Source organism: Dendrobates tinctorius, unplaced genomic scaffold (genome assembly GCF_039654945.1).
Source record: "Dendrobates tinctorius isolate UK_male_01 unplaced genomic scaffold, ASM3965494v1 ptg000206l, whole genome shotgun sequence".
Taxonomy (NCBI): domain Eukaryota; kingdom Metazoa; phylum Chordata; class Amphibia; order Anura; family Dendrobatidae; genus Dendrobates; species Dendrobates tinctorius.
In genome coordinates, this window is record NW_027361873.1 from 1,446,362 (window position 1) to 1,459,599 (window position 13,238).

The 13,238-nt window shown below is 42.3% G+C and overlaps 1 protein-coding gene across 1 annotated transcript in view; it reads right to left on the reverse strand.

The window, feature by feature from the left end:
* Positions 1–361: 361 nt before the first annotated feature.
* CABP7 (calcium binding protein 7) overlaps positions 362–13,238 on the reverse strand; it is a 201,150-nt gene continuing 188,273 nt past the window's right edge. The window contains exons 4-5 of the mRNA XM_073554072.1: positions 4,283–4,436; positions 362–2,561 (exon numbers count right to left, since the gene is read on the reverse strand). Of these exons, the coding sequence (XP_073410173.1) occupies positions 2,434–2,561; positions 4,283–4,436 (282 nt within the window). The 3' untranslated portion in view covers positions 362–2,433. The remainder of the gene's footprint in view (positions 2,562–4,282; positions 4,437–13,238) is intronic.

Sequence of the window (13,238 nt, forward strand, 5' to 3'; positions counted from 1 at the left end):
TCTTTTTTAAAATGTGGTGCCCAAAACTGGACACAATATTCCAGATGAGGTCTGACCAAAGAGGAGTAGAGGGAAATAATGACTTCACGTGATCTAGACTGTATGCTTCTGTTAATACATCCTAGAATTGCATTTGCCTTTTTTGCTGCTGCATCACACTGTTGACTCATATTCAGTCTGTGATCTATTAGTATACCCAAGTCTTTTTCACATGTGCTGTCACTTAGCCCTATTCCTCCCATTCTATATATGTTTTTTCCATTTTTATTGCCCAGATGTAGTACTTTGCATTTCTCCCTGTTAAAAACCATTCTGTTAGTTGCTGCCCACTTCTCCAGTTTATTTAAATCTTTTTGAATCCTCTCTCTCTCTTCTCTAGTATTAGCTAGAGAACCACTTCTTAGTAAATAGTGAGTGGTGGCTGTAACCATGCCGACAGCATTGAATGACAGCTGGTTTTGTACTGTTGCGCTGGTGAACCGGCTGTCAGTCAGTGCTTGGGCGTGGTTAGAGCCACTGCTCACTATGTACTGAAGGGTGACTGAAGCTGTACCTCTATGACTGAAAGCCAAAAGCTGCTGAGAGGAACAAAGTCAATTTCCTCCCAGGAGCTGGGCCGGCATTGTCGCTGCCCTGAAGCCGATCAGTAGCCACTTTAGGGCTTACTTCTTACTATAGGGCTTGCGTTCTTACTTCTCTTGGACGAAAGTCAAAAAAGCGGAAGAAGCTACGAGTTCAGCAGACAAATACTATACTAACCAATAACCGCCTGTCTCTTGGCAATCCAGTGTAGAAGCTCCCGTGACTCTATCAGTCTTTACTTTTAATCACATGTCCACTGCAGCCAATCAGTGGCCATAGGAGGAGTTTTATTTCAAGGGATGTTACTGACGGATATTTGAAGTCTTTTCTCCACGGGGCAACCACAAACAATTGGGAGTAAGGAAATAAACTGTTTTTGTAAATTTCACAAAGGGGGCAGGGTACAGCAGAATGGCTGAGATGAGAATAATTTGAAGGGAAATTTAGTGCTGAAATACCTGAAACTGAATAAGTTTTATTTTTTTTTTGCAGCAAAAAAGGCCAAAATATATATATATATAATAACTTTTGCAATGAGTTTTTGGCTGCCCAATGCTTTTGACATTGTGAACGTCTTGGAGAGTTCTGACACATCCTGTCTATAGCCCTGACTGTGGCACTTCTGATTATAGCCTTAAAGTGGAAATGTGAAGATGGCTGCGAGCAGGAGAAATCTTTTTACAAGGATTTGTTGCTTTGGTCTACTGCTTAGACAAGTGTAACAACAGAGAAGACGATTATGTTGAAAACCAGACTGCATGTTTATGTAATTCAATGTACAGCGATTGTATTAAAATTGCAGGGAACCTTACTTTTCTACTTGTAATTCAGGCTCCTGCATGAAACAGATGTAATCCCTATTGTTAGAACATAGAAGATGACAAAATGTATATATAACAAAATTTCATTACACTATGAATGAAGCGATAGATGCTGAAATGCATGAATGCAATAGAATAGAGAATGTGCACATCGAAGCTGAGATACAGAGTAGAACGATGCGGAATTTATAAAAAAAAAAAACTGTAAAGCAAAAAGGGACAAGGAGGTGAGATAATAGTAACTAAATGGATAGGATGAAAATCCTCAGCAAACAATAGAATGGTAATATTCTCTATACAGGGATACTTTATCATGAGGACGGACATTCCTGCTTTGAAAAATAACAATAGCAATTATTTTTTTGCTCTTGAAGCAGCCAGAAGCTTATTGGGTTTCCATTGCGATTGCAGCAAAGGGAATCGGGGCTTCATAGCAATCCCCCTGGTGTCACAAGAGAAAACGTCTGAACGGGGTATGGGACAATTATACTTCAAGCAGATACTTCAACGTAGACATATGGAAGGAGAATAGAGAGCGCTACATTTAACATCAACCCATTCAGCAAATTAGGGGGCTAAGGCGAATGATATTGTGGGGGAAGGGAAGACAAATTAACCTTAGTGCTGCCTTTCTCCGGTGCTATGTAGAAAACATTACACATTAGCTGGAGCTCATTAACCCTGCTGACCCTGTGCCCAGCAGCCAAAGAGTTAACCCTTTAGCGACCAAAATTGTTATTGCTCATAAATATAGAGTTATATATCCGTATACATATATACACCTATTATATATAGAAAGTCCCTTCGTGTCACAGATTTTAAAAGCACAGATGGTCACCTGACAATTTAAATGCCCATGCATTTTCCATGCAAATCCTCCCATGCACATTCAGACACCGGAGGGTAAGTCCCATATTTCTCGAGATCTTAGGGGCTCCTCCTCTGTACACCGCAGTCCATTTATAAGTGGGGGATGGGCAGGAGAAACTCCTGAAAGTACATCTAAGTTCATGGCTTGATATCCCCATCATCACTTCATGCCACTGCGCAGGACCTGATTTGCAGCTATTAGCATTACACTAATGATGAAAGCGATGGCGAAGGCGCAGATCAGACTTTTACGGACACAGGTCTGGCGGATTTGTTGATTTGGGGAAGCTGAAACAAAAAAACAAAAAGTGTATTATATTCTATGAATTAGTATAGCAATCATATGCCAACTCTAATGTATTAATGAGAATGTCACCAGGATTTTGCAGCATAATCTAAGACCAGTGTAAGGAGGTGGAATGATGCTATTCTTTTGCTCTCTCTCTCTCTCTCTTAATGTTCTGAATGTTTTTATAATAATCTGGTGGTACTGCTACATGGCATCATGTATTATCACCCAGAATGAATGGTATTGCCACACTGTTATATGTGTTACCATTTGCTGTAAATATGTTGTTTCATTGTGTAATGCTGTGTTTTAGATTGGGAAAGTGCAGTGCCCCCTTTGGGACACTAGAGGGGGGCACTCTAGTATATAGAGCTTTTAGTAGGATAGGGTTAAGTGTAGGAGGGGCTGCCGGGAGTTAAGGTTAGATGAGAAGGAAGTTAGTTCAGACGGGCCAGGGTGCCCGAAGTGTCCACATGGGCTATAGGCCCAGGACGGCTCAGCAGCCACGCAACGATAAGCAACAACAGTCCAAGTTATCCACGGCTATTGGACATCAGTATAGTGGGTCAAAGCAGTAGAGAAGATGTGGCGACTTGTAGCTTGGGCGGATGCTCTTAGGGCGGGAGTCGGACAAGCTGAGGATGCTGTAGCTTCACAGGGAACAGCACAGGTGGGTCCGATGCTTTTCCAGAGTAAACTAAACCAGGTGGCAGATGATTTCAAGTCTGGGGCGAAACAGGCAGAAGGAAATGTCATCATGGCAAGTTTAGGCCAGAAAGAAGCTGGGAAGCAGTCTAAGACCGTCCAGTCTGGGTACGAGCCGTATAGAAACATCAGCAAAGTAGGGAGAGCTGAGGAAGCAAGTAAAGATGCATGTGTCATCTACAATGTGCCAACTGTGGATATATTGTGTGAAGTTATCAGTAAAGAAACCGTTCAAGTTACCATGGACTGTGTCTCAGTCACTGGGAGTCGCCTCGGAGGGGGGCCATTGCCGCTTGGGAAGTGCCCAGGGGGGCCCAAACCTGGAGACGCAGGTACATCGAACAGTGGATTGTATTTTTCTGTGATGGAAGGCTTGGACACAGATGCTTTAGTGTCTCTGGCCACGACTATAGTCCTGGCCGACCCTTACACCAGCACGGTGTAGAGATAGAGACTCTGATTCCAGCGATGAATCTCTTACTGGGCTACTTACTGTAGTTTTGATAAAATAACTGTTATATCAGCAGGAGATTATCACTAGAAGACTAGCAAACTTGCTGCCATGTAGTCCACAACTGACTGATTGGTAGCTTTCTGCCTATGCACAGTGTACACAGAAGTGGTGGTGTGGGAGGGTTTATATAAAGCTTAGTATTCAGGGAACTGGTAGAACTGCAGCAGATAAAACAGGAATTTTATTAAAATTTCAACATGTAGTCCAGCAAGTGACACATTGCTGGAATCAGGGTCTTAGCCCCTACATAATGCTGCTCTCAGGTAGTGTAACAAAAACATGGTGACAGATTCATTGAAACATGTTTGAGAAGACTGAAATTTGATAGAAAACTACCCTTGGTTTCCCATGTTCAATAACTGGTCTAAGGATTTAGCTGAAGATTTACTCTGGAGCGAATAGATAAGTTTGTTACAATAAATTGGTATTATCATTATTTTGTGTTTGTGAGCTTCCACAACTATGGCCACAGTTGAACCAACACACAGGATTAATACTTGCTTTCCATATCTACAGGACAATCCCCTCTTGTTCCGAGGTTTCCAGCCTCTTCAGTCAAGATAATGTTCTCAATGTCACGCATGGATAGGTGCTCACAAAAAGTGTCGTATAATAATCTCTTCAGTTCCTCGACAGACAATGACTGCATGTCACACTGCAAAGAAATATATAGAAGATAAGGAGTTTAACTGAAAAGTACAGTTATGAGACGTTTGCATCATCCTAAAACAAGGGAACCTCACAAGCGCCTATGTTCACCATGACTGCTATACTCTAAATGACGAATAGTAGATTAATGCTGCTCCTGCTAGATATTATGGAATTTATCTTATAAGAAGGGATACTTTAAAAGGGTGGTTCGTACTTTGATATGATGATCTTGATATTGATTTTCTATCCTTACGACCCCCACCAATCTCATACTGGTGACCTAAGGACAGATCATCATCATTATCAAAGTAGTAGGAAACTCCATTAATGCTACAGCATACAATTAACAAATACATCATAAACTGTGTGACCATCTTTTTCGCAAAGTTTGGTGAAGAACTTCTTTGGTCTGACATGACAGATCTTTGAATAAAAAAAAAATTTCCACAATTGGATGTGTTTAAAAGAATGTTCCAGTGCTGAAATAGCCTTATAACTGTGCCCCTGCTGTGTAGTGTGTAATGGCTGTGTCTGACCGTACAGGGACATGGGCTGATCATACCACAGCTCCTGGGCAGCGGAGGAAGCAATAGAGGATACAGACAGGACAGCACGGGATCATAGCTGATTCTTCCTTTAACCCCTTAACGACCACCGATAAGCCTTTTAACAGCGGCAGTTAAGGGGCCTTATTCCTCAGCATATAAATGTATAGTGTTCTGTCCCCACATGAGGCGAATGGAGGTATAGTTGATTGGGGCTGGGAGAGGTCCTGCCTTCGTTTCCTCAATGCAGGGCAGACAGGACCAATATGTTGCTCAGCGTCCGGAGAGATGATGCACACCAGGGATTGTACAGTCCAGACTTGTTTAATTGGAAATCTGGACATACAGCGTATGACAGACTGTCAGTACAATAAGTTCTCCAGAAAAGCAGAGTGTTAACAGCAAGGTGTGAGCAGCAAAGTGTGTGTGTGTGGTCAAAAGACTGATGCCTTTCACAGCTCGGTACAAACATGTCTCTCCCAGGAGAAAGTGAAACTAACAATGGCTGGAAGGAGGAAGAGAAGGAGTGACCTCTGAACCGGAAGTGAAAGGCATGTACAAGAATTAATTAGCTGCAGGCTGCCATACAGAAAAAAGACCAGCAGGTGGCAGCAGAACAAATGCAAGACAATTATACAAAGAATGGAAATAATAATTCAATCTATACAAACCATAGAAGCATAATTCAGATGGAACAGGACATATAGCGCCCCCCAGCATTGGAAAATCTCTGGTGTCTCGGCTAACTAGGGTAGCTGAGACCCCAGAGAACATGATTCGGGTTGGTTCTTACCATTCCCAGTCATATGATCACTGTTATTCACCGAATTAAAAAAAGTCAGATTTTCCATTCATTTCTCTCTCCTCTGATACGATCTAGAGAGAAATGGGGTCCCCCGAGCCCCCCCCCAGTACCTCCGCGATCTCCAGACCCTCCTGCTCTGTCCCCGGCACGGCATCATCTTCCTGAAAGAAAATCGCGGGCACATGCGCAGTGCGCCCACCGAGATCTGCCGGCCGGTTCCCAGCAACAATAGGAGATTTTTCCTATTGGTTCATTTTGATCACTGTAATAGACCATATCACAGTGATCAAAATCAAAAAATAGTAAATCAAACCCCCCCTTTGTCACCCTCTTAGATAAAAATAATAAAATAAAAAAATTGTATTTTTTTTACATTCTTTGCAGTTAGGGTTCGGGTTAGAGCTAGGGTTAGGGTCGGGGCTAGGGTTAAGGTTGAGGATAGAGTTAGGGTTGGGGCTATGGTTAAGGTTGAGGCTAGATTTAGTTTTGGGGTTAGGGTTGTGTTGGGATTACGGTTGTGTTGGGGTTACAGTTGTGGTGTTGGGGTTAGGCTTGTGGTTAGGGTTGTGTTGGGGTTATGGTTGTGGTTAGGGTTAGGATTAGGGTTGTGTTGGAGTTAGGGTTGTGTAGGGATTACGGTTGGAGGCTACGGTTGTTTTGAGGTTACGATTGAGGTGTTGGGGACAGCGTTGTGTTGGGGTTAGGGTTGGGATTAGGGTTAAGTGTGTATTCGGGCTAGGATTGAGGTTAGGGCTGTGTTAGGGTTGGAGATAGAATTGGGGGGTTTCCATTTTTTAGGCACATCAGGGGGTCTCCAAACACGACATGGTGCCCACCATCGATCTTAGCCAATTTTGCATTCAAAACGTCAAATGATGCTCCCTCCCTTCCAAGTCAGGCACCCAAACAGTGGCTTTCCCCCACATATGGGGTATTGGCATACCCAGGAGAAATTGCACAACAAATTTTATGGTTCATTTTGTTCTGATACCCTTGTGAAAATAAGAAAGTTTGGGTCTAAAGTAAATTTTTTCTGAAAAAACTTAAATGTTATTTTTTTCCTTCCACATTGCTTTAGTTCTCGTGAAGCACCTGAAGTGTTAATAAAATTCTTGAATGTGCTTTTGAGCACCTTGAGGGGTGGAGTTTTTGAATAGTGTCACTTTTGGGTCTTTTTTGTCATATTGACCCCTCAAAATCCCTTCAAATGTGAGGTGGTCCCTAAAAAATGGTTTTGTAAATTTTGTTTGAAAAATGAGAAATCGCTGGTCAACTTTTGACCCTTATAACGTCCTAACAAAAAAAAATGTGTCTCAGAATCAGTGGGATCCATTGAAGTATTCCAGAGTTATGACCTCATAAAGTGACAGTGGTCAGAATTTAAAAAATTGACCTGGTCAGGAAGATGAAAACAGAGGAGTGAAGGGGTTACACTTTAAAAACACTTTAAATAGTTGATGCCCAATTTCAGCTGACCACTATCCTTCCAACCTCTCCAGACACATGCGCTCTTGGCTTGTCTAAGTTTGCATTTTCTCTATGTGAGAGGAAACTGCTGTCATACACCTTTGGCAGCCATTTATATGCCAGAAGAATAGGGTATGTTTAAGTCTAACAGGCAGGTCATTCTTTCTCCAGACATCTGCTATCAGGAGAAAATCAGGACATCCTCACACACATTTGGTTGGTCAGTCCTGCTTAAACTGTCAGGTGCAGAAGATGTTAAAGGGAATCTGTCAGCAGGTTTTTGATATTTAATCTCAGGGCAGCATAATACAGAGCAAGTGAGCCTGATTTCAAGGATGTGTCATTCAATGAGCTGTGTGTTGTAGTTTCAATACAATCTGTGTTTTATCAGCAGGAGATTATCACTGTCTGACTTGGTGTCACATGCACAACAGTCAGGCTAATCTGTGTAACCCACCCCCATCACTGATTGGCAGCTTGCTGACAATATACACTGTATACAGGAAGCTGCCAATCAGGGATTCTATCAAAACTGCACCAAGCAGTCCAGTAAGTGATACATTGCAGGAATCAGGCTCTCTTGCCCTATATTATGTTGTCCTCAGATTACATGTCAAAAACCTTCACTTTAATTTAATTTGCATGGTTTCATTTACCAGGAATATGGGCCATTACAGCAGTGAAGGAAACAAACTCTATATTAATGCAAATATTGTAATTTTTGATTGTTGAGCACAATGCTCCTAGCCTCTTCTCTTTGGGACCACCATTGGAATATCTTTGTTGCAGTAGGCCTTTTTGAACAGCTATGGAATATCATTTAGTTAAAGGGTCGCTCATAACTTCCAAAATATCCTCGGATATTTTTTTACAAGGTGAGGTTGGAAGTGGAAGTCTGAAAAAATCAATCATTTTTAACATAAATTTCTATAGCAACAAATAAAAATCCAGTTTAAATATTCTAGCAAGTTCAACATACTGAAAGGGTAACCAATGGGAAGCCAAACTACACTGCTCCAAAAAATAAAGGGAACACTTAAACAACAGAATATAACTCCAAGTAAATCAAACTTCTCTGAAATCAACCTGTCCACTTAGGAAGCAACACTGATTGACAATCAAATTCACATGCTGTAGTGCAAATGGAATAGACAAGAGATGGAAATTATAGGCAATTATCAAGACACCCTCAATAAAGGAGTTGTTCTGCAGGTGGGGACCACAGACCACATCTCATTGCCAATGCTTTCTGGCTGATGTTTTGGTCACTTTTGAATGTTGGTTGTGCTTTCACACTAGTGGTAGCATGAGACGGACTCTACAACCCACACAAGTGGCTCAGGTAGTGCAGCTCATCCAGGATGGCACATCAATGCGAGCTGTGGCAAGAAGGTTTGCTGTGTCTGTCAACGTAGTGTCCAGAGGCTGGAGGCGCTACCAGTAGACGTGGAGGGGGCCGTAGGAGGGCAACAGCCCAGCAGCAGGACCGCTACCTCCGCCTTTGTGCAAGGAGGAACAGGAGGAGCACTGCCAGAGCCCTGCAAAATGACCTCCAGCAGGCCACAAATGTGCATGTGTCTGCACAAACAGTTAGAAACCGACTCCATGAGGATGGTCTGAGGGCCGATGTCCACAGATGGGGGTTGTGCTCACAGCCCAACACTGTGCAGGACGCTTGACATTTGCCACAGAACACCAGGATTAGCAAATTCGTCACTGGCGCCCTGTGCTCTTCACAGATGAAAGCAGGTTCACACTGAGCACGTGACAGACGTGACAGAGTCTGGAGATGCCATGGAGAGCAATCTGCTGCCTTCAACATCCTTCAGCATGGCCGGTTTGGCAGTGGGTCAGTAATGATGTGGGGTGGCGTTTCTTTGGAGGGCCGCACAGCCCTCCATGTGCTCGCCAGAGGTAGCCTTACTGCCATTAGGTACCGAAATGAAATCCTCAGACCATATGCTGGTGCGGTTGGCCATGGTTTCCTCCTAATGCAGGACAATGCCAGACCTCGTGTGGCTGGATTATATCAGCAATTCCTGCAGGATGAAGGCATTGAAGCTATGGACTGGCCCTCCTGTTCCCCAGACCTGAATCTGATTGAGCACATCTGGGACATAATGTCTCGCTCCATCCACCAACGTCACGTTGCACCACAGACTGTCCAGGAGTTGGCGGATGCTTTAGTCCAGGTCTGGGAGGAAATCCCTCAGGAGACCATCCGCCGCCTCATCAGGAGCATGCCCAGGCGTTGTACAGTAGGGAGGTCATACAGGCACGTGGAGGCCACACACAATACTGAGCATCTTTTCCTTGTCATTAGGAATTTCCACTGAAGTTGGATCAGCCTGTAATTTGATTTTCCACTTTGATTTTGAGTATCATTCCAAATCCAGACCTCCATGGGATATTCATTTTGATTTACATTGATAATTGTTATGTTTTATTGTTCTGAACACATTCCACTATGCAATGAATTAAAATTTGCAACTGGAATATTTCATTCAGAGATATCTAGGATGTGGTATTTTAGTGTTCCCTTTATTTTTTGAGCAGTGTATATTTCTATATGTTGCGTATCCTTTATTCACTCATTAGTGACAATCTCGAGGCTGTACATCAGACCTTTTCATGGATATTTTACATTACATCCATCACAGTTGCGTTGGTTTCCAGCTAGCACCACTTGAAGACATAATTGTCATTAACAAATAGAGAATCGGTCAGGTTATTAATGATTGCCTTTAAGCTACATAAAAACTATCTGTTATGCTCTGCAGAGATCACTTCTCAGCACTCATCTTGGTACCATCAGAGACACTATTACAAGGGTAGGTAACATCTCTATTATAAAGATGGAGGCAGATAACACAGCCACCACTAACAATAGGTGAGATCTTATTCCTTGTACATGCCACAGGGCATGCCCACAGCATTCTCTCACAGAAACTAGTGAGCAGTTTTCTGGAGAAGGTTTCTTAGAGTTATGTCTTTTTCATGTGTCTGGGCATTACCTACCATAGAAATTCATAGCAAGCACTTGTCACCAAGAACACCACAAATAATGTCTAGACCATGAGGGATCAAGCATCTAACGGCCCTAAGCACCGCCAAGTCCTGAATATCTATTGTGTTGATTATGTTACTACACAATAAGAATAATTCACAGTCAAATTGTTTTGAAAAATGGCAAGTGCCAAATTCTGAATGCATAGCTGACCATCAGAGACCAGGGCTTATGTATATTTCTACTTTCTAGTACAAGGGTGTACTATGCAGTGAATGTACATATTCCAAGTTAGGATGCCCCTTTAACAATCCTAATTACACCTCTATCACAGACATTTAGTTTGCTGGGCCTATATACCCTGGAAAATGCAAAAAGGCTCCTTTGCTGAACCCAGCATCAGGGGACACCTTCTGGAATAGATTCCCCCCAGGCCACACATACCTCAGAAGCAATCCACCAAGCTTCCCCATACCCAGTAATGTTCTTTTAATGGTTTAGTATAAAGCTTTTTTTTTTGCTTAGGCCTGTTTCACACTTCAGTTTTTGTCCATCAGTCAAGATCCGCCGTTTTGCAAAAAAAACGGATCCGCTATTTTGTTTGGCGGATCCCTTTTTTTTCCCATTGAGTTGCATTACCGGCGGATCTTGACGGATGGCCATCAGTTGGATCCGTTTTTTGGCGGATCCGCCAAAATGTTGCCGTCCGCCGACATGCCCGAACGGAGCATGTAACGTTTTTTCGGGCGGCAGGATCCGCACTTCACACTGCGCATGCCCGAAAGACTTCACTCAGCCTGAAATTTAACCCAAAAGTCTGTTCTGGCGCCTGGAAAAAAAATCTCTCTCTCTCTCTCCCCTCCCCTCCCCGGGCTGCGGTTCCTTTAAAATTCTTCATTCATCGGATCCGTCAGAAAAACAGTCCGGTGGCATCCATTCACATCAGTTAGCAACGGATCCGCTTTCCGCCATTTTGCCGGATTTTAACTGACAAAAAAACTGAAGTGTTTAAACAGGCCTTAACTCTGGAGTACAGCTGGGATCAAAGTAAATTGACTCTTATGGGCACCATGTAATATAATAATGATCTTTATATAGCGCTAACATATTTTGCAGCGCTTTATTATTATCGCTGTCCCCCATGGGGCTCACAATCTAAATTCCCTACCAGTATGTCTTTGGAGTGTGGGAGGAAACCAGAGAAAACCTACGCAAACACAGGGAGAACATACAAACTCCTTGCAGATGTTGTTCTTGGTGGGATTCGAACCCAGGACCCCAGCGCTACAAGGCTGCAGTGCTAGCCACTGTGCCGCCTGTTCATTTTCAAACAAGTAATGAGTAAAACTTGCCTTAGTATCAATGAAATGGGTGCCAATGTAATAAGGTTCTTACACTTTAATTATCACAAAGCCCAGGTTTATACAATTAAAATGTCTATGATAATGCAGTATTGGATATTCTCATGCATATGACACAAATCTAAAAAATGACAAAAGGCTCATGGCATGAGGCAAGACACACTACCCATATTTTCTCAAGTTATTCAACATTGTTTATCCAATTATTTAGAAAATAAAAGTAGACAAACATATGTGCTGATGCAGATGGAAGTCATCAAAGTCATCTTTGATTATACATCTTTTAATATAGATCAACAGACGTGATAATTGCTACTCTAATTCCATAATCATGAAAATATGTAGTTTGTAAATGCATTTTATCTGGTAATTTATGTGATGCAACATAGCAGATTATTTAGCTGTGTGGCTTCAAACAGCAGCTACAGTATACTTGCTATGGTTGGTACATTTTCTTGTGAGTAAATTTGGACAGATGGTGTAACATATGCAATGATTATTTATTTTTTTTTATAACGATTTTAAGAATGAAATTTTTGGAAAATTCTTGGAACTGGTAATAATGTTTATACCTATGCATATCTTATGTCATAGGAAATAAGAAGTTTGGAAAAAAATACTGAGCCTTGGGTGATTCTGTTTGGGGAAGTCCAGATGGCCTACAAAGTAAATCTAACGGGATGTAGAGTAAATGAGTATTTTATTGTTTTAAATTTACTCAAAGTTATAAAAAACAAAAGCAAATTTAAATGTAAAAAATCCATGGCAACTTTTTACATTTAACTCTATGCCTGTTTGTTGATGTTTATACCTTTGACTAATTTTTTAACAATAAAATACTCATTTAGTCCAAATTCTGCCAGATCTTATGACACTAGTCACTACTGATGCACAAGCTGTGAGGCAGGGTGGTTAAGAGATCTGGGGTCAGATACCAAGAGAGCTCATCGTAAACTAAGGGGAAAGACAGAGGCGTAGGTAGGTCATAGTCTGAGATCAGAATTTCAGGAGAACAGCAGATCAAGACAAAAGGGCCAGACAAATGGGCCGAGGTCTGTCAACAAAGATCAGAATAAAATAACTCAGGTCACAGAGCAAACACACACCATTTGAGCTAAGCTACAACTGGCAGTAATCAGAAGCAGAGAGCCAGCTAAATAGCCAGGTAATCACATGGAGGAACTCCACAGCTGGAGTGTCACTCAAAACACTGACAACTCAACACGCCCCAGGCTCCGATTGGATGGCTGAGCTGTTCATCACCATACTGACAGCTCAGCATGCCCCAGCCCTAAATTGGACAGAAGAACAGTCACTCTCTGACACACCAATAGGTGGAATCATGACAGATCTACTTTGTATCCCAACTAGACTTCCTCAACCAGAAGCGCCCAGTATTTCTATGCACACTTCCTGTTTAGCATTTTCATGGATGCCCAGATATCACAAGCGCTACTAAGTGACTGCTGCAGCTGATTCTGTGCGCACTCAGACTTTTACTATACGCTGATTCCCAGTGTTGTGCCTGCTCACTACATACCCCCTAATGTAAGAAGCTCTGCGGGGAGGTTGGTACTAGCCTGGGGTTATAAACCCATCTTGTAGTTATTATTCTAGGAGA